The following is a 26,972-nucleotide window of genomic DNA, read 5'->3' on the forward strand; positions in this document are numbered from 1 at the left end:
GACCGAGGCAGGCAGCGTCGCTCGCAGCCACCGACACGGGCAAAAACCGTCCAGCGGAGGCACTGCCCACCCTTCAGCTCGGCCGTGCGTGCCGTGAGCCGAACAACTCGCGGTGCTCGGCACACCAGCGGCAAAGGGTATACACCACCACGCCTCCGACTTGTATCTCCACTAGTGCACGGCCATACACCCAATATACCCTGCAAGCCATGGTCCCATCGGTGTGCGTGCCCTCGCCTATCTGTCATGTGGCTCTGCGTGGCTCTGCGTGGCTCACCGTGGCTATATGTGGCTCTGTGTGGCTCTGGGCTGAAAGTGAAGTGATCAGCGACGGCCGTGTGCAATTGACAGGTTGGGTCGCCACTTTGGGACCTTTCACGCGTCCCACCGGCCTCGCGCAAGCACAAGCAGAGCACTGGGGGGCTCTTTGTCAACAAGACGCCTCGTAGGCGTGACCGCAATCCCAATGCACGCAATCAATACAGCCTCCCCTCTCCGTCTTTTGCCAAAGGCCCCGAAAGAACGCTCGCGTATGAATGTGCCGCCCCGCCAGTCCCAGTATCTCCGAGACGACGGTGGGTCCTCTATAGCCCCGTGTCGCGCCCATCGAAGCCATCGAAGCCGGGCGTTACAGCCCCCGCCAGACGGCCGCCATATGACTCATGGCCTGTCCCGCCGCCTCCTGCCAAGCCTGAGCGTGCACGTATGGGTCCCCCTGGCGTCGGGGAGGTCGCACTTGGTATACAGTGTCCGTCCATATCGAGGGGAGGGCGTTGACCAGCCGCAGTGCCGCCCCGCATGCCGCGGGGACTCCAACATCGATCAGTGGGAGCAAGTACAGTGTATGCTTGGTGGCAATGTCCTGTACCTTTACCAAAAACGTCACTGTGGCGTCTCTGGATCTCTGTGCAACTGGCTGTGCGCAGCGGTGTGCGTTGCATACCGCGGTGAGTCACAACGCCGCAATGGGTATTATGTCGTCGGTGGGAAGGGCGCTAATGCGTCGTCGTCGTGATTATATGTCCGATACCCTAAGCGAGATCCAACCCAGCAAGAGCTAGCGAGACGACGTGGTTCCAATGGGAACAAGTCTCGTGTTGGAGAAGAGATCGAAGGGATCGAAAGGGATAGACGAGGAATGCCGGTCCAGAAAACGCATGTTTTTGCCGTCTTGCACGAGGTGCTGACGTAGCCGACACGCGGATTAATAAAACCCAAGCGAGTCGCCATCCCACACCATGCTCCATTTGATCCATTACAAGACAGAGTAGTGTACTAGTGGCGTGCTCCGAGTCTGTGAGTTTTGTGTCGCATGCATCAGGCCCAGACACGGTGCATCAGGCCCCCGCTCCACCTGCGTCAGGGCGGCACCTCCCAGGCTCAATGTCCACGGCTCGTTTACGCCGAGACTGTTGCCAGCCGAACACCCGACATGGCAAAATACACCAAAAAATGGCCCCATGGGAATGCAAAGTTGGACCGCAACGCAGAATACGTGCGATACAATGCGCATGTAGAACCTTGACAGGCCGTGGCACCCGTCGCCTCGTTTTTTTTTGTTATTCTGTGGCAGAGAAGCGAAAGTGGTAAGTTGCTGATGGACAAGGTTGTCCGCCAGTCTCTCCACCACATGCCACACTCCATGCATTGCAAAGGGGGTGCTCCCGTGACCGGGACCGTGACCGTGAGAGAAACCGACAGCCACCGAACCCAACACCACAAAGGACCCCCGTCTTACGCGGTTTCCATGGGCTCAATGCCAGCCGTTACCGCGGCTGAGATGCCGCGGTAAAGACACCTCCTCCCATTCTCACATTGAGTGACAAAAAAAGCGCGAGTGGCTGCCTCCAATACTATACGTGTATTGTACGTATGGTTGTTCCGATGCGAATACGAGAGGCGTTCCGAGGAGCCCCGCCCATGCCAAATTCCCGCACCCCCCCAGCTTCGGACGCCTCCGCCGTCCGCCGCCGCCGCCACGACGACGTGTGGCAGCCGTGTTCTTGTATGAGGCTTTGACGGCGACGGCTGCGGGGCTGGGTGTGAATCTCCAGTGGGTGTCGGCGGAGCGGTGCAAAGTGTGGTTGGCTGCCTCACACAGAATGCAACGTGTGCGTCCCGGTGGCGTGAGAGGTGGACGGGCGGGTCGCCGTCCCGCCGTGTGGCACTGCGGCAATGCGCCTCTGTGTCTTCGCCGTTTTCGCCGTTGTCGCCACAGCCTTGGAGCTTGGCGGCCGCTAGAGACTGCTGCTGTTCGCTACATGCTTCGCAGCATGCATACTGCATACTGCATGCCACCCCCGTTGCCAAGTAATGTTACCATACGGGCCCCATTCTGGTCAAGAAGACATTTGACAGGCCGGTTCGTCCACCTCGTCCCTGGCTCATGTGGCGACTTCGCTGGCCCTGGTCCGAATAACTAGCTCCAGGTGTGGCAGCAAGACCACAGGGACAATAACTCACTCCTTAGCAACACCTCTTGATGTGCGTAGTTTGGGGGTAGAGCTAGGTGCGGTACTGCGGCAACAGGGCGTTCGACATGATGTGCATCGTCCACAGAGGACCGGTGAAGGTAGGGAATGCCGGTCGCGCGGTACCCTTCCGAGCGACTCTTCCCAGCCAAATCTCACCCCTCTTCACTGTCCATGCCAGGATCGGTCACTACCGTCTAGAACGAACGGGAGCGTTGCCGAGGTACACAACGTCCACCAACTTTCGGCAACGAGAGTGTGGCACTCCACTATCGTACCATCATCGTACGGCTCCGTACCAACGTTTCGCCAGCAACAAAACTCTCCGAACGCGCGGCGCCGGGACCTGGGAGCTGGCACAAGGCGTCGAGGTCCCGATGCATAAAGGCTGTTTTGCTGTACCTAGTACCTAGTACCACCAGCGTGTTCGACATAACGTGATCAGTCCATGTTCCTGGGCCACTGGCCACTGTCTGTTCCTCAGATCTCGTCGTACGCAGCCCATAGTACCGTAGTGAGAGAGAGAGAACACGTGCTTTTCGCTAAGTTCGTTTACAGTCCCACCACACCACACACCATCTGCTCGCTCGCTAAGATGGAGATCCTTGACAGCCACACACGGGCAGCATGCGTAGACTGTCCGCGCGTCGGCCCGTCCAGCGCCCGTCCAGCGCCCATCCAGCAGCCGTGTCCGCGGTTCTCGGAGCCGTCCACCGCCGCCACTGACCATGGGTACCGTGTGGTGCTTGTGGTCCAGATCTCATAGATCATGGGATCTGGAGCGCGTTGTCGGGATCTAGGAGGGGTGGGCCTGTGTTAAGCCTGGAACTGCACCGCAAACACGGCTGTTCAACGCACCAACGGCTCGTGGAGCTGAGATGAGATGAGATCAAAGCATCCGTATGTAACCCCCCACATTTCGTACCGAGGTACGCAACAGCCGCCGGCTTAGTAGCAGTAGCTGGATCGCTGGATCGTGTACGCGAGATTGCAATCCTTGTTATTGAAACATTTTGCAACGGCGGACCTTGGGCTGGGGGGTCTGAGATCCGACCTGGGAGATGCACCACACAAATCTGGGACACGCATACACGCACTGTGTGGATCTGTGGCCCGTGGCCTGCTTGCACACCATCTAACATGCTGCATGCAGATGCAAGAACCTTGTGGGATGCTTCTCGGTGTCGCTTCTCGCGTCAGTCCTACTGGTCGCCCCACCACGCAGCTCCCACGAACGCGTCCATGTCTGTGTCTGCCTCTGCGCCAGCGCTAGTCCTCAGCCGCCAGCACGCTGTGTGGTCCAGTCGCTCTCTCTCTCGCTCTCTCTCTCTCCCCACCGTCCCCATCAAACGCGTCTGCAGGCACCCGCCCAAGGCGTCAGCGCGTCTGGTTGCAATGTGCGTTGTGCATGCCCGCAGCTCTACGCTCGCAGCTCGCAGCTGACCTCGGCTGACCCCATCCTCGGTATTGCTCGGAACGGTCAGATGTACCCTCTGTACTCGAGGGAGAGGCTCTTTTGGGGCCTTTCAGTCGCTCAATCCCAACTGCCGTGCCGTGCCGTGCCGTGCCGGCAAAGGGGCCCGTGGGCAGCAAGCGCCCCCCGCCGATGGGCCGTGGCGAACGCTATTATAGCTGATCTCTCACGCAAAAGGAATTAAGCATGCGTGGTCCACTAGGCCAGGCGCGCCGAGGCGCACGCCGACGGCAGAGACGGAATATAAGCACACACCAAATGCCTCTAAAGGGTTCGCTGTCCGTCGAAAGGTCGGGGCGGCGGCGCAGGGTGGTGGGTGGTGGGTGCGGCGGTGTCGGCGCAGCAGGTATGGGCAGGAGACCCCCTCCTCAGACCGCTCCGAGACAGTGGTGCGCTAAACTTGTCCGCCTAGGTCCGTCGATAGGACTTTTCCGACTCAGGTCCGATATTCCGCAGTCGCTTTGCAGAGCCATTCCGAGGAGGTGGGTGGGGGCTGGCCACAGTTCGGCCCTTCAGGCCTTCAGAGCTTCAGAGCTTCAGGCTTTTTGGGCGAGCGCTCCGGCGTCCTTTGGGAGCGCGCCTGCCACACCCAACACACCCAGGTCCGGGCGTCGGGCGTACACGACTGTGTGTAGAGGTCGCGGCGGTCAAATTGTATCGGATAAGCCAAAGGTACACTTCAAAGTGGTGCAACAACAACAAAACAAACCAAAACAAGCAACAACGCGTAAACAGTGTGAACTGCGGGACGCACCTCGGTAGCAACGCTATCTATGACGCGTGCGAGAACGCACCCCGTGGGCGCGTGGCTGTAAGACCCCGAGACCAACGAGTTTGATTAAACCATTGTATCATTGTGCGTGACGTTGACGGTGAACGCCGGGAAAAGAGCGCGACAAAAAAAAACAAGGTCGCAGCGGTCGTGTCGTGGCGCTGCAACATCCTTTCCTGGCACGTTGGCACTCAAAAGAGGACCACAAACGGCAGAGGCGTTGCTCCGTGGTCGGACATGCCGTGGGACCGCCGGGACCGGGCCGATGCGATGTTGAGAGAGACCAGGAACCCACCTTTTGTTCTGCTGAACTCTTCCCCACAGCACAGTCCTCCCCACACGTACTGGGCAAGTGCAAAGTGCACGGACAAGTTGGGACTTGTGTAACCCAGCGACCGAGACCAATGTAGCGACCGAGGTGGTCAGTGATCGCAACCACCACGATGGCGACGACAACGACGCCAACCATAATCCCTGTCAACAACTGAAGCGAGCGAGCGATCCCCCTCCCCAACTCACACCACTGACCATGACGCACAACGCGACTGAATCGACGCCGTACGTCGCGCAGTGGGGCATTCTTGGGTGCGGCTGTAAGTCACATACACACAGCTGACGCGTAACTGACAGCAGGGATATCGTCCGAGTTCGCCAAGGACCTGTGCCGCTCACCAGCTGGACGCGGCGCCAGCGACATCTCTCATGCCATCGTCGCCGTCGGGTCGCGTAGCCAGGCCAAGGCTGACGCGTTTGTCGCCGAGTTTGTCCCTCGCGGCGCTGCGGCGCAAGTCGACGGCCTCTGCAAGGTCGAGCCGCGCGGACATGGAAGCTATGCAGGTGTCGTCAATGCCCCAGTGAGAGCACGCACGAGAGCCAGTACAAAAGAGACGCGGCTGATGTCGCTCGTTGACAGAATGTCCACATTGTGTATATTGGTACCACGACTTCTGCGCACTACGATGACGCGCGCCTTGTTCTCGAGGCCAGCAAGCACTGCCTGGTGGAGAAGGTATGCCCGACCTGCATGCTGGCACTGACTGTACTCACAGCCCGCGACACTCAACGCAGCCGAATGGGCCGACTTGAGCACCCTGGCAAAGAAGCAGGGCGTGTTTCTGATGGAAGGTATGTTCAAGGCATTAGCACGGATACCTAACTCCCGCACCAGGCGTGTGGACCCGTTTCAACCCGTGCTTCCTGGCCATTGAGAAGGCCATCTTGCACGACAATGTCATTGGCGACATTCGCTGTATCTACTCGGACAACAGTCTCGACTGGCACAACAAGAAACCCGACTCGACGCGCATGCTGTCCGCCGAGCAGGCAGGTGGCAGCGTGCTCGACCTGGGACCGTACCCGCTTGTCTATGTGAGTGGCACAGTCCCTGCCACCTCCCTGCCACTGACTCTTGGACTCCCAGACCATGATGCTCATGTACCGCCACCCCAAGAACGGCCTCACCCCGCCCGCCCAGGTCGGCTCGACGATGATGCTGTCCCGTACGGGTGTCGACCTCGCGAGCAGCGTGACACTCACGTTTCCGCAGCTCGAGGCGATCGCCTACCTCACCATGAACTCGCTCAGCTCGACGCCCAAGCAGCTCCACACCCGGATCGTTGGCACCACAGGGTGAGTTATAAGTTGGGGGCCATTTGTCGTGGGATGATCGGAAACCTGCATGCCTCGCTTGGCCATTTCGTGGCCCCATTACGAAAGTCTCCTGCATTCCTGGGACACGGACATTGAGAAGGAATGGGTCCTTTGGGTCCTTGGGTCCTTGTCAATAGGCCGTGATCGGCAAAGGATACATTCCTAAGGAGTCGAGTGGAATCTCCATACCAAGCCATAATTCATCCCGGCCTGGCTTCCGCACTATTCAACCCCCCCACCCCCTACCCCACCCCCGACATCGTGGCCGTGATCGTGCACCTTGAACATGTGTCTCAGCAGGATCGTCCTGCGTGACATGTGTCAGTTAGCGTCAAACGATGCCGTGCACGATGCCGCGCACGGGCTGGTCAAAGATCTGGGTCACTCCTAGATCTTCGCATATGTTTTTCCGCCTGCCAGGGGGTGTGGTTGTGAATGGCACATGTGTCGACGTCCAACTAACTCCCCTCGGCCCTGACATCATCTTGGGTTCTGCTGGCCCTACCTTCAGTGTCCTCCATTCTGTGCAATCGATTTGGAGCAGTTACTGACTGTGCACAACAGCGAGATCCTCATCAAAGGGTGGACCTCGCGCCCGTCAAAGTTTTGGATACGCAGGCTCGTCGACCCTGCTGAGGGTGGCGTCTTCCTCGAGGACGAAGAAGTCGACTGTGCCTTTGACGAGTTTGGACTGTGCTTTGAGGCAGACGCGGTCGCGCGCTGCGTGAGGGGTAAGATACTCGGCCCTGTGCACAACCACCATGCTGACAACAACCCCGAAAGACGGGCTGCTCGAGTGCCCTCGTCTGCCCCACGAAGACACACTCATGACCATGGGGGTGGGTGCGAACGGAAATGTAAAGCTGACACGTCAAGATCTTTGACCAGGTGCGAAAGCAGGGTGGATATGAATTCCTTCCGGGCCTCGAGAAGGTAAAGTAAAGGTTGTAGACGTCGTGATGCATGCCTTCATCGAAGGCCGACCTGGTCCAGGCCCTTGCTCGCCCACGCGACGCAGTAGTGGGAGAGCACTAGACGCAGCTCTTCAATCTCGTCGAGAATCTCCAGCTTTGATATCCTGAACCCATCAGCATCTTGAAAGGTCAAGGTCAACCGTTAACACACCTCTCAAGCTCCCGTTTGGGCACCACGGTGGTTCGGATATCCCACAGACTTTTGGCACCAGAGTCGTTGAACACGCCGGCGCCGAGAGCCGAATCGAGGAAGCGGTCTGCCTGCGCCTGTGCCGTCGCAAACCCGGCGCCAGGGAGCGACAAGTTGCGCTGCGAGAGGTTGCGTCGCATGACTCGTCCAAAGGCGTCACTGTGCGTCAGTTCTCAGTGCCGCCGGCCGTTGAACTCACTCCAACCCGTACATCTCGTAGATGACGGCGGCCGTACGCTCAAACGTCTGGCCAAACCACTGTATCACCGCAGCGCTCTCGTCTGGCGACATGTAGCAAAACACGCATTCGGCGATCAGCAGTGTCGGCTTGGACGGGTCGAGGAGGGGCAGAACATCTGCGTCGAGCGTGGCTGCGCCACCACGCAGGTCGAGGGGGAGGAGCGCATAGTTTGCCGCTGTCAGCGCCGTGCCGCCATGCGACACGGCATATGGTTTAGGCGAGGACGGGTCGGCAGACACCAGCGTGCCCGTCAGCTGCCGATTCCGCGCGATTCGTTGCGCCTTTATCGCAGTGAGTTGAGGGAAATCGACCTCGACGTAGCGGCCCAGGGGCGTCTGGCGCGTCTGCGACGCATCGTTCAGACGCCAAAAGCGCGTGTCGCTGCCTGCTCCAAGGGACACGATCTGTGCTCCGTCTCCGGCCGCTGAGAGGAACGAATCGACCACCGCATCCAGCGCAGCTGTCCTGTGGTGCGTCCCGACGTTGATGAGGGGGGCCTTGCGCGCGCTCTGGCCGGCTAACCGTTGCTGCTTGTACAGGAGTGACGCGTATGGGTCGGAGAGATAACCGAGAGAGACGGCCGAGCTGCGGGGTTCAGCTACGCGGCGTGATGAGTTGCTTACAATCTGGAGGCCGCAGCATCGTCGTCTGTCCCTCTGATGGCATCGTCAGGGTGGGATGGTGCTGCTGGGCGAGAGGGAGGTGGGGGAGGAAGCATGGTGAGGTGGTTGGAAGGATGAAGCACCTCCACTTTTGATGACGTTCATTGTGAAACGCGATCTCGCGTTCCGCTTGCAAATGCCACCGCATTGTTGTTGACACCGCTGGCTGACGTCAAGGGTTGTCAACAACGAACACATGCAGTCTGCATTGATGAAGGACCTGGCCGTTCAGTTGATTTTGGAGCTACATAGTTCTCAGTGTTGATTCAGTAGTTTTGGTTCCTGCACAGCAGGGAACCTGTCAAGTGACCGGAGGTGCCACTTGCTATGCGGCGCAACAAAACATAAACCAGACCACACCCGTCCTCCGTTCTTCACACCCACCTGCGCTTGTCACACATGGACAAAAGCACATGCATGGTTGATGGTAATGAACACACAGATGGTCTATATAAATCCTCTTGCTCTTCACTCCTTGGCGCCACCAGCCACTGGCAACGTAAGACTGCTCGAGCTCGACGCAGCCTCGTCGGACGTTGCCAGCGCAGAGTACGAATACAACTCCCCGCGAACCGTCTTCTTGCCCCCTGGCAGGGGAGAAGGTGTGCGAGAGATTGGCTGACTCTCGGGATCGTCCACAGTCCGGGGAGGGTTGGCCTTCAACGTCGACACTGCCACCCACGCCGCCGAGCTGAGGATGATGACCGTGCCGACAAACGAGAGGAACGAGGGCACAATGTGGAAGACGACGAGCTCCAACGTGACGGCAAAGAAGATCTGGAGGTACATGGCGAGGCCAGCGCGGCCGGCCTTTTCGCGTTGCAGACCAAAGGTAAGGCAGGCCTGGGCACAGAATCCAAAGACTCCAATCAGGCCGATGAGGGCGAAGCCGCGCTTGTCGTGCGGCCACTCGAGGTCGGCATGCCAGATCAACATGCCCACACCCGAGGCGATGGTGCATGCCATGGAAAAGTATCCGATCGAGTGGAGGGCGCTGGCACGCTTGCCAATGTGTCGGATTGAGAGGTAGGCGCCGGCGCTGAAACAGACGCCCATGAGGGCCCAAGTGACGCCGGCCATGCGTTCGGCATCGTCGGGCTCGCCCGAAGGAGCCGTCTCGGGCTCCACAGGCGGCGTCGACCCCCACCCGTGACCGAAGATGAAGGGCGGACGGGAGATGAGCACGACACCGACGAGCGAGATGCAGCCCGAGATGGCCTCCTTGAACGAGAACGACTCGCCCATGAGGAGGTAGGCGACAAGCGCAGTCACGCTGGGTGTCAAGAAGCCGATGGTCACCGCATCGCTGACGCTCAGACCTCGCAGAGCCTATAGCGTTAGCCCCATTTCGCTTCTTTCAGTGGCGGCATTGCGTTTACTCACCTGGTATGCGCAAAGCAGTCCCGAAAACCCGCAAAATCCACGGAAACACAGCAGTCGACGAACACCGGGCGGGCCGAGGAAAGGGTAGGGGTCACGCTGGATGAGGAGGGTGGCGAAGCAGCATCCGCCGGTAATGAGCATTCGCACAAAGATGAGGGTGAGGGTAGACATTGCGGTGGCTGACTGTAAGCCACACGTTGACGTGTTTTAGAGAGGCACTCACTTGTCATGAGAAACTTGACGCTCAGACTCATGCACGCAAAGAAGAGCTGGGCCATGGCGACGAGGAAAAGGCCGCAGTTGTTGTCGTACAGCGTCACAAGCGTCGGGGGAAGGAGCTGCTTGAAGCGCCGCGAACCGTACATTGCGATACTCTCACTGTCGTCGCTGCTAATGTCACTTCCGTCGTCCGAGGGTACTCGGGCTAGCACCCGTGCGGCCACCATAGGACTTGTGGGAGACATCGGAACGGGTGACAAGATGTTTGTGGGGCTCGTGGGGGATCGGGGGACAGTGGCGATGGGGGGACATGACCGTGTCGGTGTCTGTGGTCGAGGCGGTGAGGACATGTTGGAGCGATTTTGGTGAGGAGACGTCGTCGACGGCGGTCCTCTTAGCGTAGTTTTGATACTAGAAACAAAAACAACACGGGGAGTCAGACAGAACAAAGCTTTTTAGCAACGGTCGACTCCTTCCTTCCGCCCATCGCACATAGCCGATGTTGCGCTGCAGGTCCGCGGCAGTTCCGCCCAGAGGTCGGAGTTCGGGCGAGTGGGCTTTGTATTTCAAATAAACGGCATTACAATCGGTCTTCATCAAACATTAGTTCAGTGTCCTAATGGAGGGCAACGGTCGCGGTCACGTGATCTTTGTTCACGCTTACTTGTTGCTCCTTTGCCTTTCCCGGCTTGGCCGGTCCATCTTGTCTCGCCATCCAACTCTCTCAAAATACATGAACGAGCCAGGCCCATCGAGCGCCTACTACCGGCGCTTTGCGCAGCAGGCAGACGGTCCTATCAGGCCTCCTTCGCCTCCAGGCTCGCCGCTTTTGCCGCCCACGCAAACGACCGCTCAGTTCCTGGACTCTGAAGCCGAGGATTCGTTGTACGCTGTTCTCAACGTCGAACATGACGCGTCCCTCGCCGAGCTCAAGGACAAGTACAGGGCTCTTGCAGCCATCTACCACCCGGACAAGCAGCCCGATGATGTGCGTCGGCGTGCAGCTCACGATCGCTTCATGGAAATCTCTCGCGCGTACGAGATTCTCACCGACCCGGGAAAGCGCGCCATCTATGACCTCTTTGGAGAAGAAGGTCTGCGGACCAGCTGGGAGGTTGGACCTCGCGGTATGACTCCCGCAGAGATGAAGGCGCACTACCAGAGGCAAGGTGATACGAAGCGTCGTATCGATGTCGAGGCGCTTGTCAACTCAAAGGTGAGCTGCCGCCTCGGAGGCGTCGAGCTGACTTGTCCAGAGCGACATGTCGGTTACTCTTGACGCACGCGGTGTTTTCCTTCCCAAAAGCGTGTTCAGTGACCCCAGTGTCATCTCTCACTCGCCAATGGCGCGTATCCGTCGCGTCAATCCCTCGCAGATTATTCTCAAGCACTCGTTTGAGCTGCCTTTCAATGAACAGACCCAGTTTGTTATCGAGGAGACCATGGTTGCCGTGAGAGGTCAAGGTGGCGCTGGCCTCTCTGGTACCATCAAGCACCAGTTTTCGCCGCGTCTGTGGGTTCAGTACACCCAGGCTGTTCTGGCCCCATTCACCACATCCTTCAAGGGAACGTACACCTATGACGAGAACACGTAAGCCATCGGCTCACCTTTTCAGACTCCCGCTAACCGTTAGCTATGTGACGATGAACGCGGTTCAACAGGTGTGGGCTGCCCCTCCTGGTCTGCACATTAGCCTTGGACGAAGGATATACCCAGAGGCCACCGGATACATCAGTAAGTGAAGTGAGCATTGTACGACCCCAAAGCTGACCATTTTCCACAGCCTACAACACTGGTTTCTGGACTCTGGGACCCTGGGGCAGGTCCCTTCAGGAGGAAATGTACATGGTCAATCCCTCGTCGATGGCCGTGGGCATTACGTCGGCAAGCCACAATGGTGACGGCTGGACAACCGAGCTTCGGACTGGGTTTGCAGACAATGGTCTGAGCGGCGACTGGACGACCCACGCCTGGGGTCTCCGACTCAAGACCGGTCTTTCATGGTCTCTCATGGGCTCTCCCGCGGCATTTGCCGACGTGAGCGGTAGAGTCACCGAGAACACCCGTGCCGGTGCTCTGCTCGAGGTCAACCTCGGTGGTGGTATCCAGCTGCGCCTGACCGTCAACCGTCTGGGCCAAAAGCTCGCCTTCCCCATCCTCTTGTCGGCCGACCTCAACCCTTACGTTGCGTTCTGCACGACGGTCCTTCCGGCTTCGGCCTATGCGGCCCTGTACCACTTTTACATCTTGCCACGCAAGCACGAGCGGATCAAGAACAGGATCCACGAGCTGCGTGTCGAGCACGCCGACTACATTGCCGCCAAGCGCCAGGAGGCCGGCGACGCCGTCCTCCTCATGGAGCGCTCGGTCCAGACGCGTACCGAGGCAGAGCGCCAGCGCGACGGCCTCGTCATCCTGTCGGCCAGCTACGGTCTCGCCACAGCATTCACCCCGCGCGGCCTCCGCGAGATTGAGACCGAGGACGGCTACACGGCCGTCATCGACGTCACCATCCCCGTCCAGGCGCTCGTGCAGAACTCGCGCCTCGTCATTCCCGCGGGCAGGGCAAAGCACAACCTCCTCGGCTTTTACGACCCGTGTATCGGCGAGAACAAGAAGCTCCGCATCAGGTACCTCTTCCGCGGACGTCTGCACGAAATCACCGTCGACGACGTGTCCGGACTGCGTGCCCCCGTCAAGTCGCACGCCCTCGAGGACTAGAGACACATACTATCCCCCTCCATATGTTAATGTACACTGCATGCATGTCTACTGCTCTACTACTACACAGGATGATTGTTTTTCTACTCTACTCGCTGCCACTCGACGGACATGCCCGCGTCGAGTTGGTTCATGGTCGACTTGACCTCGGCCAGCATGTGGAGTAAGCGTGCGGTCTTTGCAGACTTGCTTGCTGGCGAGCCAGTCTCGTCGATACTGCGTTTGGTGCCCTTGTTCCTTTGCGAGGCCTTGGGAGGGGATGGCGGCAATGGTGTGCGCTTGGCGAGGGCGAGCTTTGCCTGCTGTTCTTGCTTGAGACGCGCCTCGGCTTGCGCTTGTGCAGAGCTGCGGGCGGCTGCGACACGGTTGGAAGCGGCGTGGAACGCCTTGAACATGGTCTGACACATTCTTGAGGCCAGCTGACCCGTTGCGTGTCCGTGGTGAGGCGGGACGAACCACTGGTCCAACTTGAGGGTTTGGCGCTCCAGCTGGCTGAACACGACGTTGCTGAGTGCATGCAGGACCGGAAGGATCGGGAGCGGCGTTCCGTTGACAGCACCGAGACGCAGTGGCCCAACAGCTAGGGCAATGTCGTCCACCCCGCCAAAGATTGGCAAGGAGAGGTACTCTGACAAGGCCGTGACTACACCAGGAATGTCGGTCGCCTGGATGTCCAGCGGTGGCAGCGGTGTAGCGTCGTATGTCGACAAATGGCTCACGGGCAAGTCGTCAATTTCGGCTTGGATCGATTCCCGCACTGCAGACAGCGCCGTGAGTGTCTCGGTGACCACGGTGGCGATGAGCTTGCCGTTTGACGGAAACTGTGCCAAGATGTTGGCGACAAGGAGGACATAGTCGGTCCACGGTTGCTCGAGCTGATAGACCACATTCACCATCGGGAGAACAACGTGCTTTTTACGCGGCTCGCGCGGGACGAGTGCGCGCACGGCACGTGCAAATCGGTCGTCGAGGTCCTCCATGCCGTCGATGCAGACAAGGTCGACGTGCTCAAACTCGGCGACAGCATCCTGGATCTGCAGACGCTCGACCAACTCGTCAAAGGACTCGTCTTGCCATGTCAGAAGCAGTAGCGCCGAGTGGTAACGCGCACCTTGCTGCAGCCTACCCGAAGCAGCAGCAAGACGGTCGTTGGCGTCGTCGGCGTTGAATTCCATGGACCGGCTGTTGAAGGTTTCCAGAGGCGCTTCAAAGACGAACAAGCCCGTGTCGACGGATCCAGGCAGATCGCCATGAACATCCGCGGTCGAGGCGATAAAGTCGACGCCGTCCGAGTGGAGCTCCTCTGCCTTGGGGATAAACTTGGACGCAAGCCATTGCCGCGCCTGGGCATTGGCGGGTGTTCCAGAGTGCTCAGCGGTGAGGAGAATGGTCTCCCACAAGGGTTCCGGGTCCTCCTCGCTTGGCTGAATGAGGGGAGCAACATGTCGGGCAATGTCGTGGAGGAACGACGTCTTTTCAAACAGCCGCAACCTTGCGTTCTCGGCTTGGTGCAGTTCCAGAACTATCTCGACCTCTGGCATGGTCGATCCCATAGCCGAGGAAGAGCTGAGGGCCGACGGTGCGCGCGACATTGACACCGACCCCAAGGATGCGACGGATTGTCTCCGCGAGACGTCGAGCAACTTTGAGTCAAACGAGGCCATGGAACGCGAAAGACCCTGGCCAGACAACATTGCAAAGTTGCGTTCCCGCTTGGCAATGAACTGCTCGCGCTCCCTCAAGCGCCGCGCTGCCCATCGACGCCAGTGAAGGGCCGCGTCTTTGACTCTGGCGCGGATCCGCTTTTCACGCTCGTACATTTCCTTGGCGAGGACTGCAATGTAGTCGTTGAGCATGGTCTGGCAGATGACCGGTGCCGCGCGTTGAAGCACCTCTTGTCGAGTCTTGCGCTCCTCGACATATTCGTGGGCCAACACACGCTCGTGGTTGATCTTTTCGAGCATGGGCATGCGATCCTGAACCATGTTGGCGACGACTTGTTCGACAAGGCGGTCGCGGAGCTGAGACGGTAACAGCCTCATCACATCGCGCGAGATTTTGATTTTGGGGATCTCGGGCTTGGTAGGAGGCTTGACCACCGCCTTCTTGACGGGCTGGGCCAAAGGTGATGGTCGTGGCGCAAAAGTGGGAGCTGAAAAAGTCGGTGGTGATGCTTGGGCGGGCGGAGGGGCGGCAGTAGGTCCTGTGGGCGGTGCTGCGGAGGGGAAGAAGCTGGGATTAGGGGCGGAGATGGACGGCGTGGACACAACAGTCTTTCGTTTTGATGGGCGAGCTGTTGCCGTGTCGTCAAAGAGAGTGGGAACCTTTGCTGCTGGGGGCGGCTGCACCTTGGAGAATGAAGGGAAGACGGACGGTGGGGGAGCCTTTGGCGTTGTGGATGGGGCCGGAGCCTCTTTCTTTCCGAAGAAGCTCGGAATGGCTGGAGGCGTGGCCACCGGGGTAGTAGATGGTGGGGCAGAGATGGTGACAGATGGTGTAGCAGGAGGAGTGGGCTTGGGCTGCTCGACTGCAGGAGGGGTAAACCCACCGCTCGGGGCAAAGGCACTACCACCTTTGTTGTTGAATGCAAATGCGCCAACAGCAGGAGGAGTCTTGGTGGGTTGGGAGAAGGCACTTGGGCCCTGGGTGGTGGGGGCAGCAGAGCCATTGGCAAAAGCGCTGCCCTTTGAGAATGCAGAGCCGTTGGAGAATGCACCAGTAGAACTACCAGACGGAGCGGCAAAGGCACTGCCGCCGGTAAAAGCACCACCCTTTGCAAAAGCTCCTGCAGCGGCACCGTTTGTAGACGTGACAGTAGGTGCACTGACAACAGGAACGACTGGCGCACGTTGAACTGGCGGTGTGACCTTGGGCGGAGGCTGCCAAGTCGATGTGGTAGTGACCGCAGCAGTAGCCGCACCGCCGTCCACGGCGACACCGGCGCGGCCATTGACGACATCCGAGTACGACGAGGTGCCCTTCTTTTGGCTGATAAACTTCCAGCGGCGGGTGAAGGGTGCGTCTTTGTTGTCGTTGTAGCGGGACCCGTGGTTAATCAATGCGCCGACTGGGCCGGTGTGGTCCTTGTACACTTCGATGCCGAACCGTTCCACAATGTCGACAGACTCGTCATTGGGATTCTTGCTTGTCGGAAACACGTCGTCCCAAGCCGTCTCCTCGTCTTCTTGCTCCTCAGCACCCAGGAGACCGTTTAGCATGGCCATGAGGATCATGCGGCGCTCCACAACCTCCCCGTTTTCGTTTTGGCGAGTGGGTCCTTGTCCCTGCTTGAACTTTGGGTACGTGCGTGTCAAGGCGCGAATGGCACTGCGCCGCATTTCACGCAACCGGATTTCGACGAGGCAGGAGAGCAGGTAAGGCACCTTGCCCTGCTTGAGAAGGCGAACGAAGCGGGTGATGAGGTTGGCACCGAGCTCGGCATTGAGCTTGGAACCCTCCTTTTGGCTGTCAAAGTTGCGCTGGGCAGCCTGGCGGATCTGGAAGGCCAGTTGGACGAGCGGGTGGTTGAGAATGACAGAAGGAAGTTCCGAGATGGGAATCGACACCGACTTGTTGTTCAGATCGTAGATGAGCATGTACGCCCTAAACTCGGGCTCGTTGGGGCACGGCATGTCCACGCGCAGCTCTTCCCTGCGGTCGTTGTAGTGTTGTCGAAGAGAGGTGAAGGCGCGCCCCAGCTCGGCCGAGTCAATGTGCATGTCGGTGTTGGATCCGGTCTCCTCTTGCAGCTCGCGCAGACAAAGAATATGCCATCGGGCAATACGCTCAAAGCAGGAAATAGCCTCGTCGTGTCCCCACGACGACTGGATGGCGAATTCCTTGCGGATTGCGCGAGTGCGGTCACGAATGTAGCCGGCAGTGTAACCCAACGCCCGACGCGCAGTGGGCGCTGGAGGGTTGACGGCGTTGGGGTTTGGCGGGGGCTGGAGCGGCATGATCTGGTTGATCAAGTAGTCGAGCGAGCGCTGTGTGGTAAGCAGGGAGTGCGCGTCGTCGTACCACTCACGGTCAGAGCAGCAGGTGTTCGCAAGTCGGAGGGAAGAATGGCAGCCTCACCATGGCCAGCTCCGGCGTCCGATCTTGTATACGCCGCGACCGCCTTGGAGTGGTCCATTCGACGCTGAGGTGTCTGCCATGTTGTTAGTTGACGGCCACGGACTGGTTAACTCACAGCCTCAAAGGGGTGGATCTCCTTTGTAAACTCGCGAAACTCCATCTCGTACTCGGAACACATGCCCTCGCATGAGCCGCGCATGTCGATGGCGGCGTCAAGCTGCGTCTTGCCCGAGGTGATGAGACCTTGTTCCAAGAATGCCTTGCGCTCTTTGCTTCGCAGCTGCTCGAGCTACGTATGTCAGCTTCCGGCACTGCCCGCCCAGCTGCTCACCTCCTTGTAGCGGTTGCCTGGAAGGACATTGTTGAAGCGGGCAGCACGCGCCGCAAGCCTTGCTTGCTTCTGGAGGCTGTCATCGCCGTCGGGGTCGGCTGCCAAGGCTGACATGGTGAGTACCGCGCTGCCGAGTCCGCTAGTGTGAGCAGACGCGGCGCCGGAAGAGTGTTGTAGTGTTGATGGAGGTGCGAGTAGGAGTGTTGCAGTTGATGATCACGGCTCGCGCGGAGTTGGGCGTCGGTGTGTGCCTGTTGTGACCGAATGACTTATTAGAACTCCTATTTGCCTATTTCCTATTTGATTTGACTTTTCTAATACATCCTCTGCTCGGTCACTTTCCCACGCCCGGCATATCCATATGTTCCGGCGGCCGGCCGCGTCTCCTCTCGGCCAAAGGCGACTCGACGACTAACCGTTCATCCTCATCTCTCTTCCACAATCACATCCAAATATGCGTCTACCATTGTTGTCCTCGTCTAGCGCATTGTCCCGCGCCGTTCCGCGTGCGGCTCGCATTCCTTCGCTCGCCAGGCGCGCCTCCACCTATCCTGTACGTCTTGCAGTGGCGGTTTTCCTGCATATCGGCAAGTTAAGTGGCTGACAAGCAACAGGCTCCTGCTGTCGAGTCCAAGGTGACCACTCTACCCAACAGGGTGCGCGTGGCCACTGAGGATCTCCCAGGTCATTTTCACGCTGTTGGAGTGTATGTGGACGCTGGTTCGCGTTTCGAGAGCGCTCGCACGAGCGGTACCTCACATCTCCTGGACCGATTGGCGTTCAAGGTGGGCTGAGACTCTCCTGCGTTTTTTGGGGTCAAACTAACAATGTACAGAGTACCGACAAGCACACGGATGAGGAGATGACCACATTGATTGACCAGCTGGGCTCGCAGATTACATGCTCGAGCTCACGCGAGACTATCATGTACCAGTCCACCGTGTTCCCGCAGTCCCTGGAGCTGGCAATGTCCCTTCTCAGCTCGACCATTCTCCACCCCAACCTCCTCCCCGAGGAGATTGCGGCTCAGAAGGACGCCGCGGCCTACGAGATCCGCGAGATTTGGGCCAAGCCAGAGCTCATCCTGCCCGAGATCCTCCACACTGTTGCGTTCCAGAACAACACCCTCGGCATGCCTCTGTTGTGTCCCGAGTCGCAGCTGGCCGTCCTTGGCGAGAAGGAGATTCGCCAGTTTATGAGCGACTGGTACCGCCCCGAGCGGTTGGTGGTTGCTGGTGTCGGCATGCCCCACGAGCAGCTGTGCGAGCTCACTGAAAAGTTCTTTGGTGCCGCCAGCCCGTCTTCGTCGCTCGACATCCCCTCTTCGTCGTTGCGTGGTGCCTCGGCGCAGCCTGCTGGTGCCAAGGGCTTTGCCACGGTCTCGGACGCCCCCACCAACCTGAGCGACGACTATGCCAGCCTCGCCTCGGCTCGTGCTCTGTACACTGGCGGCGAGCAGTACATCCTCAAGCCTGAGGAGGAGTTTGTGCACCTCTACATTGGCTTTGAGGGCCTCGGCGTCCACGACCCGGACATTTACGCATTGGCGACGCTCCAGACTCTCCTCGGTGGTGGTGGCTCGTTCTCGGCTGGTGGTCCCGGCAAGGGCATGTACACACGTCTGTACACCAACGTCCTGAACCGCTACCACGCCGTCGACTACTGCGCGGGCTTCCACCACTGCTACGCCGACAGCGGTCTGTTTGGCATCGCCATGAGCGTGTACCCGCAGTTTGCCAGCTCGGCTGCCAACATTATCTCGCACCAGCTCGACACCCTCACCCGTCCCCAAAAGGGCGGCATCACGCAGATTGAGCTGTCGCGCGCCAAAAACATGCTCAAGAGCCAGCTCGTCATGGCCCTCGAGTCGCGTCTGACCGCCGTCGAGGACCTGGGCCGCCAGACCCAGATCCACGGCCACAAGGTGCCCGTCGAGGAGATGTGCGCCAAGATTGACGCCCTCACTCTCGACGACTTGCACCGCACCGCCACGCGTGTCCTCCGCCCGTCGTCGCGTACCGTCCCCCTCAACTATGGTTTGGGGTCGGGCGAGGCGACTATCGTGGCACAGGGCCAGATCGAGGCGCTTGGAGACGTCAGGGCTACCATCAAGCAGTGGGGCCTTGGACGCCAAAACTAGAAGGTAGAAACGGAGAGAAGAGATCCTTTTTTGAGAGAGGTTTGACCCCCGCATCCCAGCGATGTATTGTACCCACCCACCCACCCACCCACCCACCACCCATCCATCCACCCATGCACACTGTTCTTCCCCAGAAACGAGGTAGCAGTTGGTCGAGTTGGGGTATTGGGTATTGCAATACAGTGCTGATCCGTGGGTGCACCTCGAGCCACCATTAACATACGCCGTTGGCGTCGCCGCCCGCAGTGGATGCGATCCACTTCTGATCAACTGGTTGCCTTCCCTCGTCGTCTTCCCTCCATCACAAAACTGCACACACTCGCATTCACACTCACGCTCGCACTCTCTCATTTACACTGTCCCATCCTCGCACGCAACTTACAGCTCCCGGTATCGCCCGTGCCAAACCATCGACAGGCGCATTTCCAGCCTAACTCAGACTGCACCAACCACATGACGGTGTGTGACACGGTGGGTCCATTTGGCGACCACAGTCCTGACCTCGCCAGTGCACGGTCTACACCATCGTGGGGCGGGAGCTCACCCTCGACCAGTGGATAGAGCTACAGGACACGATCGAGGCGTATCTCGACACGACTGGGCGTGAGTTCTCACATGCTTCGGGACATACGGGTGCGCAGAATGTGTGGAACCGCTGCGAGCACCCGTTGTCGTTCCTGCACTGCTTCGTCCAACTTCCATCTTCCATCCTTCCATCCTTACGTCCATCATACATCACTCCACCCCTGACCCCGCCCACGGACCTCACTGACCCCCAACCCCCGACCACACAGTCACCAGCTGGAGCCTCCGCATGGAATGGGGTATTCCCGGCGAGACCACGACCGAGATCTTCCTCCTGATGGACGACGAGTGGGAGGGCGAGTTTGACGACGCGATTGTCGACATTATCGAGACGCAGACGGGCGGGTTAATGTGAGTGACAACTCTCTCTCTCTCTCTCTCTCTCTCTCTCTCTCTCTCTTGCACCTCTCGGGTCTCTGCTGCGTGTATCCTTCCAAGCAGACTGACGGCCAGGGTGTTTGTGGACACGTTCGAACCCGATGACTGAGACGTGGGCCAAGGTGGCTAGCTCCCTTTCCACCTGTAAGGGTGGCGAGGGAATGGATGTGAGCGTCTCGTCAACGTCAGTCCTAGTGGCCAGTGGTCCTGTGACGCGCTGGGCTTGTGTGTTGTACTTTTAATGTTCTCGACTCTGAATTCGTGTATAGTTTCCAGCTCGCTGCTGAATTTGGCATTTTCACAGGGTCTTCACGGCCGTCTGGGTGAGCGAGGCTGGGGTGCAGTAGTGCCAGCAGCCCTGCTGTCCATGGCACACGCCGTTCAGAGTGGACGAGTGGACGAGTGGCGGGTGGCGAGGAGGGATCGCGTCGTAAATCCGCCACCCACGCACCTCCCAACCCTATACACCTCGACCAGCTGTATGCAGCTTGATGACAAGGTGGCCGTCAACTGTGCGCATGGAGAGCGCCTTCAGCATTGAAAGGCCGCAGCTCCACCAGTCCAGAGGGACGGGCGCTGCAGGACGTAGACGGAGAGTGAGGCTGAGGGGTGACAACTTTGGGAAGCGGAGGACGCAAATGGTGGCCTAGAACAACACGGACAAGTCGCGACAAACGCGACTGCAGATAACTGTCGGTATGCTACAGTCTGCCTCCCGTGCACTGTTGTACACGTAGTGTTCCGGAACAAACAGACGGCGGGGGTAATGTTGTTGTTGTTGGACCAGTCTGGCCCAAACCTTCTCGAGCCCCATATGCACGTAATGAGAGCCGTGTACCTGTCCTGAATGAGTGATCTGCATGACGTGAACTGGAGCCAGCAGCCACGAGCCGTCGGTAGTCGGCGGCAGGCTCCACTTTGTACTTTATGTGTGTGTGTTGCACTGCATGCAGAGGTTCCGTCTCTTCCGTCTCTGTTTGTGAGTCTGGACCACGGCCTCGCGGCCTCACGGACGGCGAGAAAGGGTTAATGAAGGGGGTTTTTGCAGTACAGATCAGATCACACGGACGGGTTTTGATCGATTTGATCACTTGCTAACAACAAACCAAACTTGGATGTGTCTCTGCCTGTTCCCACATCCCGAACTCGCGTGTCATCTCAGAGGCGAAACCGCAGGCCTCGGGCAACGAGCAGGCCAGCCCCTTTTTGCTGGGCCAATGCATTCCGCCGCAATCTGTTATTCTGCAATGACCCATTTGTTATTGTTGGAAGCGAGAGGCACATGGTTCAACCGCGCGTGGTGTCCCCGTGCTCTGTGCTCTGCCCGGGCCCCCTCGGGGTGTTAGGGTGGCCAACGGCGAGTTTTGTGGGGGAAAACGTCACTTTGGCCCGTCGGCGGTGCTTGGCGTCATATGTGCGTTTGCGCGCGTGTGTATAGGGGACAGGCGTGGTCACCGTATCTGTCTGTGTCTCGCGGTTCCAGGCGGTACACAGAGGGTCAAATGGGTGGGAGCGAGGGGAGGAAGGCGGAACGACAGCCATTCGGGCAGTGGACGCACAGAGGTGTTATTCCACCCACCGGCAGTCCTCCTCGTACGCGCGCCCTCTCCTCGTCGTCCTCGCTTGTTGGAAAACACCACCAGGGTACTCACGCATATGCCGCGCGTCATGCACCACTACTGCTGCTGCTACCTCCTTGCTTGCGTTTAGTCATTCCCATCCTCTCCATTACCACCACCACCACACGCACCAGCGTCATTGATCATCAAAACACAACAGCGTGCCCGCCACCGCCCGTGACGTGTGCCGTCTCCAAGCGTGCCCCTCTCGGCGCCTTGACTCAATTCCAAACACACCACACACCACACCGCCCGCAGTGGACCGCCGCGCGCCCACTTTGACACATCCCTTCTCATCTGCGCGCGCTGCTTTTTTCAACAGCGCACAGCGTTCCCCCATTGATCCATTGACCCAACTCTCGACTGGCCTCGACCATCGCCGTCACCGCGCGTCGACTTGTCGTTTGCGTAGTCTCCCATCGCCACTACTCGTCCTCCTCTCTGTAATTCAACCCCCGCCACCGCGCGCAGTACCCAGCCATGCATCCTTCCTCACCCAACGTGCCGCGCCTCTCCTCCCTGCTCGCCCGCGCGCGCGGCCTGCAAGGTCTTGGCCGTCGACCAAGTACAGTCGTGCTGGCCCTTCCAAAGTTTGGCGTCGAGGTGAGTCATTACGGTGCCATGGTGGATGTCACTCCTGGCGGGCCCAGTTACTGACATTGCACCCTCCCCACACAGCATTCCGACGCATCGTTGAATCACAACGGCCATCACCGTCAAGCGCGTAACTGGCGCAAACCATTCTTCTTCCCTCCAGCCCAGTCGCGCCGGACATCACCTCTACCCAAACCCACAATTGCGTGGAACGACCACCTCAGCATGGTGTAGCACGCCACGCACCGCAAAGCCCTTACACCACGATCGCACGAGCACTCGGCCTCGTCCGACCCAAACCAGAGATCCAGAGACCAACAACCGTCTCTCTTCATGACATACAACACCACTCACCCTCGCCGCTCTACCAGCCGAGAACACTGCTCCCCCCTTCCCCCCTGACGACCTTGTTTAGAAACAGACATAAAAAGAACAGATCCCTCCCACCCCGTTTGCTGTTGTGATATACCGCTTTGTACATAAGTCATGCGAATTACATGATACATGTTGCTGTCCGGCCGGACCCGGGGCCGTCTACGTTGCTGTCTCGCGTTGGATGTCAACACGGTTGCGCCGGGGTCCATTTGCGTGCTTGGTCTGCTGAGTCGCGCCTGCTGCGCCGCCTTTACACCTCCTCTCTCTCCCTCTCTCCCTCTCTCCCTCTCTCCCTCTCTCCCTCTCTCCCTCTCTCCCTCTCTCCCTCTCTCCCTCTCTCCCTCTCTCCCTCTCTCCCTCTCTCCCTCTCTCCCTCTCTCCCTCTCTCCCTCTCTCCCTCTCTCCCTCTCTCCGCTTCCTCCGCCACCGCCGCTGCATGGGTTGGTCGAGTCCACGCCACTCCACTAGTAGTCGTCGTAGTTGTCATCCTCGTAGTCGTCGAACATGCCCTTGCCGCCCTCGCCCGAGCCGCCGCCGCCCTCAGCCTCGCGCTTCCATGTGCCGATCGCTGGCAACGTGCCCGGAGCAGGGACCTCTTCCTTCTTTGCGTCCTCGAGCTTGACCTGCGCGGCAGACTTGCGTCGTGGCGTGGGCGCCGAGCCGTCGGCCGTCGACGCCTTGCGCTTGGACGCCGCGCCGCCGCCTTTACCCTCCTGCGGGTCGGGGATGCCCTCGACGAGCTCGCGGAGAAAGTCGAACTGGTCGCTCTTGTCGATCATCGCCTTGCTGGTGAAGGGGAAAGGTGGGGTCAGCTTGCGTGCGAGGTGTGTGCACGTCGGTCATTCTGTCCACGTACAGGTGGTAAGGGACCATCTTGCGCGAACCGCGTTCCCTCGTCTCCTTGGCCGTCTCGTCTATCAAGAGCTGCAGGAAGCACTCGAGCGACTTGGCTGTCATGGCGTCAGCTTTCGTCACGTACTTGCGTGTGGGTGCAGGCAGGCTCACAGATCATGACAGGCGTAGCAGAGGCAAGCTTGCCGACTTCCTCGTCCATCTGCATAATCTTCTTTATCCGCGCCTGTGGAGAGGGCCGGGCGTCAGCTGGGGTTACAATGTGCCTTGTTCTTCGAGACTGGACGACGCACAACTGGGAACTGGAGAAGGTGGTCAGCGGCGATCAGACGAGGAGCGGTGGGGGGGGAGCCCAGTGGGGGGACACCAGCGTACGATGGCGCTTTCATTCCACTCACGCGGGATGTCTTGCTTCGCTTTGTGAGCTTTGGTGGCATGGTGTGTAGGATGGGTTTGGGGGTTGGGTGTTGATGCGATGGCGAAGGGGGCCAAAATATAGGGAATGGAGTGGTGACACCTCTGTGCGAGGAAACAATGGCGCGCACAGGGTTTTGGATTTGAGCCATCTCCCTGCTTCGTCATTAGACATCTTCCTAATGGTAAATTTGTTTCCGCCGTTAATGCACGGTTCTAATCCTTGGAGCTGTGTGGCGATGCACTGATCCCACTGATCCCTCTCGCAACCAGATGCGACGGCTCCCTTCCTCTCTGCCCTACAGCTCGAGAATCGTTTATCATGTGCTGTAGCTAGCCAGTGAATGAACACTGTCATGCTTCAAGATGCCGTTGTGTACCGGCCCAGCTTCCTTGCAATGGGTAACCGCGACCTGCTACAGAGGTGGTGGTTTATTATTTCTCCTAAGCTTCCAACATGATTCGCGTGTCGCCTGTCCTGGTGTCCCATTTTTCTTGACCTGTAAAGGCCTTCTGTTTTACTGGCAATCTGCCGGCTATTGTTTTGGCCTTGCGAGCTTGCGGATCAGTCTTTGTGGTTTAAACAATCTATGGACACTCGCAATTAAACTATCATCATTTGTCTTCGCCATTATCAACACCAAGCCCTCGACCTACTGGAAACGTTGCCGTACAATGTACGTGTCATGACATGTTACCATAAAAATTACCATATGGCGCCTGTACTATCTATCGCCTTTGAACGACAGCAATCCTGCTTCAGACCAGCCACCATGGACGGCTGCGGTCAATGAACAACGGAACTACACTCCCCCGGACACCCAAAACGCACGTTCAAGTGCTTGTCATGCCTCGCCCTCTTGCAACAAACCCCGCATGCACCAGGCGTCGGCTACCCTCACACCGGCTCACATCGGCCTCTCTGTACATATACGGCAGCAACCCAATGCTTTGTCAACAGACGAGCTAGACGAGACAGGCAGCCTCGTCAAGAGCCACCCCACCTAACTCCCGGATGTAAACTTATCAAAAGCAATAATAAATGGTGTGGACAAAAAAACGGCGCCGGCCGTGCCTGACCAGGCCGTTGTTGGCACTGCGGGTCGTGCCATCGTTCTGCGGTGTGTGGGGGTGGAGATTCAAGGTCATGGCGATTTCGGCGGCTGCCACTTGTGCTTCCATTGTTCAACCATCACCATGTCCGACAAGGCTGCTAAGCGTGCGCGTTTCGAGGGTGTCTTCGACACCATTGCCGAGGAGCTCCTCGCCTACCTCAAGGGCGAGGGCATGCCCGCCGAGGCTATCGAGTGGTACAAGAAGGTGGGTGCCGTCACACCGGAAAACAATCGCGCTGGCACTGGATGGTGTCTGTGTGGATCGCGCGAGTGTGGCCTGCGTAAACTGACACGCCTGTGCAGAACCTCTACCACAACGTCCCCGGTGGCAAGCTTAACCGCGGCCTCTCGGTCGTCGACACCCTCGAGATCATGAAGGGTGCCGCCCTCACTGACGACGAGTACTTCCACGCCGCCCTCCTCGGCTGGTGCATTGAGCTCGTGGGTTCTTCAAGCCCGCACAGTCTTGTCTAACCCATACAGCTCCAGGGCTTCTTCCTCGTCTCGGACGACCTCATGGACGCGTAAGTCGGCCACCTGGCAGGTATGACTCCCCCTTTTCTAAACAGTCACAGCTCGATCACCCGCCGTGGCCAGCCCTGCTGGTACCGTGTCCCCACTGTTGGCAACATTGCCATCAACGACTCGTTCATGCTCGAGGCCGCCATCTACTACCTGCTCAAGAAGCACTTCCGCCAGCAGCCGTACTACGTCGACCTTCTCGAGCTCTTCCTCGAGGTGAGTTGAGGCTGGGCGCCAAAAGTCCCGGATTGGCGCGTCCGTCCGTCCGCGCGCGTCCAAATCGCGTTGGGGCCGCGGGCCCGAGATCTGCCTAAATATCTAACACTCCACCCACAGACCACCTTCCAGACGGAGCTTGGCCAGCTTATCGACCTGATCACTGCTCCCGAGGACAACGTCGACCTGTCCAAGTTCTCGCTGGAGAAGCACCACCTCATTGTCGTGTACAAGACTGCGTTCTACTCGTTCTACCTGCCCGTCGCGCTCGCGATGCGCGTGCACGGCATCAAGGACGAGGCCGCGTACAAGGCCGCGCTGGACATTCTCATCCCCATGGGCGAGTACTTCCAGGTGCAGGACGACTACCTCGACGCGTACGCCCCGCCCGAGGTGCTCGGCAAGATCGGTACCGACATTCTCGACAACAAGTGCTCGTGGAACGTCAACACGGCGCTCAAGTACGCCACGGCCGAGCAGCGCCAGGTCCTCGACGACAACTATGGCAAAAAGGACGCCGAGTGCGAGGCCCGCGTCAAGGCCCTGTACTCGCAGGAGCCCATCTCCATCCCGGCCCGCTTTGAAAAGTACGAGCAGGAGTCGTACGAGCGCCTCAACGCCCTCATCAACGAGATTGACGAGGACAAGTCGGGCCTCAAGCGCGAGGTCTTCACCTCGTTCCTGGGCAAGGTCTACAAGCGCCAGAAGTAAGGCGACGAGACCCGAACCTCAGCAACCCCCCCGACTCCCCCACACTATCTCACTGCGACTCCGCACTCCGCCTTAGAGGCCTCGTACAGGCCGCCGCGGTCTATCTCTTGGGCCATAGAGCATGTCCTACATGAATAATCATAACCCTATTGTGAAGGACAGGAACAATAGTTGCATGTCGAGAGGACGTCTTGCTGATGGATCGTGGGGGATCTTGACACGTGCTGCGAACAATGCACCGCGCTCGGCCCGTCGAGGATTGGCCTGTTGTTCTGTTAGCAGTCC

General features: G+C 58.9%; 9 protein-coding genes across 9 annotated transcripts; 5 read left to right on the plus strand and 4 right to left on the minus strand.

Moving 5' to 3' along the window:
- Positions 1–5,246: 5,246 nt before the first annotated feature.
- Positions 5,247–7,309, plus strand: EHS24_007488 (uncharacterized protein; the record flags this gene model as incomplete). The annotated part of the gene is made up of 9 exons (XM_028622847.1): positions 5,247–5,310; positions 5,351–5,571; positions 5,631–5,726; positions 5,767–5,842; positions 5,886–6,085; positions 6,138–6,346; positions 6,932–7,098; positions 7,151–7,206; positions 7,256–7,309. 9 exons carry the CDS (start codon positions 5,247–5,249, stop codon positions 7,307–7,309), a joined length of 1,143 nt encoding a protein of 380 aa, XP_028476740.1.
- A 27-nt stretch (positions 7,310–7,336) lies between these two features.
- On the minus strand, positions 7,337–8,490 carry PPM1 (carboxy methyl transferase for protein phosphatase 2A; the record flags this gene model as incomplete). The annotated part of the gene is made up of 4 exons (XM_028622848.1): positions 7,337–7,445; positions 7,493–7,690; positions 7,731–8,357; positions 8,396–8,490. The coding sequence occupies 4 exons, from the start codon at positions 8,488–8,490 to the stop codon at positions 7,337–7,339; spliced, it is 1,029 nt and encodes a 342-aa protein (XP_028476741.1).
- Positions 8,491–8,902: 412 nt separating this feature from the next.
- EHS24_007490 (uncharacterized protein) lies at positions 8,903–10,386 on the minus strand (the record flags this gene model as incomplete). Its single annotated transcript, XM_028622849.1, has 3 exons — positions 8,903–9,763; positions 9,818–9,996; positions 10,041–10,386. 3 exons carry the CDS (start codon positions 10,384–10,386, stop codon positions 8,903–8,905), a joined length of 1,386 nt encoding a protein of 461 aa, XP_028476742.1.
- Positions 10,387–10,769: 383 nt separating this feature from the next.
- On the plus strand, positions 10,770–12,758 carry EHS24_007491 (uncharacterized protein; the record flags this gene model as incomplete). The annotated part of the gene is made up of 4 exons (XM_028622850.1): positions 10,770–11,252; positions 11,293–11,627; positions 11,671–11,771; positions 11,821–12,758. 4 exons carry the CDS (start codon positions 10,770–10,772, stop codon positions 12,756–12,758), a joined length of 1,857 nt encoding a protein of 618 aa, XP_028476743.1.
- An 83-nt stretch (positions 12,759–12,841) lies between these two features.
- On the minus strand, positions 12,842–17,280 carry EHS24_007492 (uncharacterized protein; the record flags this gene model as incomplete). Its single annotated transcript, XM_028622851.1, has 4 exons — positions 12,842–16,744; positions 16,786–16,908; positions 16,951–17,124; positions 17,167–17,280. 4 exons carry the CDS (start codon positions 17,278–17,280, stop codon positions 12,842–12,844), a joined length of 4,314 nt encoding a protein of 1,437 aa, XP_028476744.1.
- Positions 17,281–17,620: 340 nt separating this feature from the next.
- Positions 17,621–19,306, plus strand: MAS2 (Mitochondrial-processing peptidase subunit alpha; the record flags this gene model as incomplete). The annotated part of the gene is made up of 3 exons (XM_028622852.1): positions 17,621–17,719; positions 17,781–17,951; positions 18,002–19,306. 3 exons carry the CDS (start codon positions 17,621–17,623, stop codon positions 19,304–19,306), a joined length of 1,575 nt encoding a protein of 524 aa, XP_028476745.1.
- Positions 19,307–19,759: 453 nt separating this feature from the next.
- Positions 19,760–20,378, plus strand: EHS24_007494 (uncharacterized protein; the record flags this gene model as incomplete). The annotated part of the gene is made up of 4 exons (XM_028622853.1): positions 19,760–19,777; positions 19,816–19,909; positions 20,101–20,242; positions 20,345–20,378. The coding sequence occupies 4 exons, from the start codon at positions 19,760–19,762 to the stop codon at positions 20,376–20,378; spliced, it is 288 nt and encodes a 95-aa protein (XP_028476746.1).
- Positions 20,379–23,321: 2,943 nt separating this feature from the next.
- On the minus strand, positions 23,322–24,146 carry EHS24_007495 (uncharacterized protein; the record flags this gene model as incomplete). Its single annotated transcript, XM_028622854.1, has 4 exons — positions 23,322–23,643; positions 23,714–23,807; positions 23,863–23,935; positions 24,003–24,146. The coding sequence occupies 4 exons, from the start codon at positions 24,144–24,146 to the stop codon at positions 23,322–23,324; spliced, it is 633 nt and encodes a 210-aa protein (XP_028476747.1).
- Positions 24,147–25,320: 1,174 nt separating this feature from the next.
- ERG20 (Farnesyl pyrophosphate synthetase) lies at positions 25,321–26,687 on the plus strand (the record flags this gene model as incomplete). Its single annotated transcript, XM_028622855.1, has 5 exons — positions 25,321–25,443; positions 25,542–25,679; positions 25,728–25,762; positions 25,814–25,976; positions 26,097–26,687. 5 exons carry the CDS (start codon positions 25,321–25,323, stop codon positions 26,685–26,687), a joined length of 1,050 nt encoding a protein of 349 aa, XP_028476748.1.
- Positions 26,688–26,972: the final 285 nt, after the last annotated feature.

Source organism: Apiotrichum porosum (genome assembly GCF_003942205.1).
Source record: "Apiotrichum porosum strain DSM 27194 chromosome Unknown scaffold_5, whole genome shotgun sequence".
NCBI classification, from domain to species: domain Eukaryota; kingdom Fungi; phylum Basidiomycota; class Tremellomycetes; order Trichosporonales; family Trichosporonaceae; genus Apiotrichum; species Apiotrichum porosum.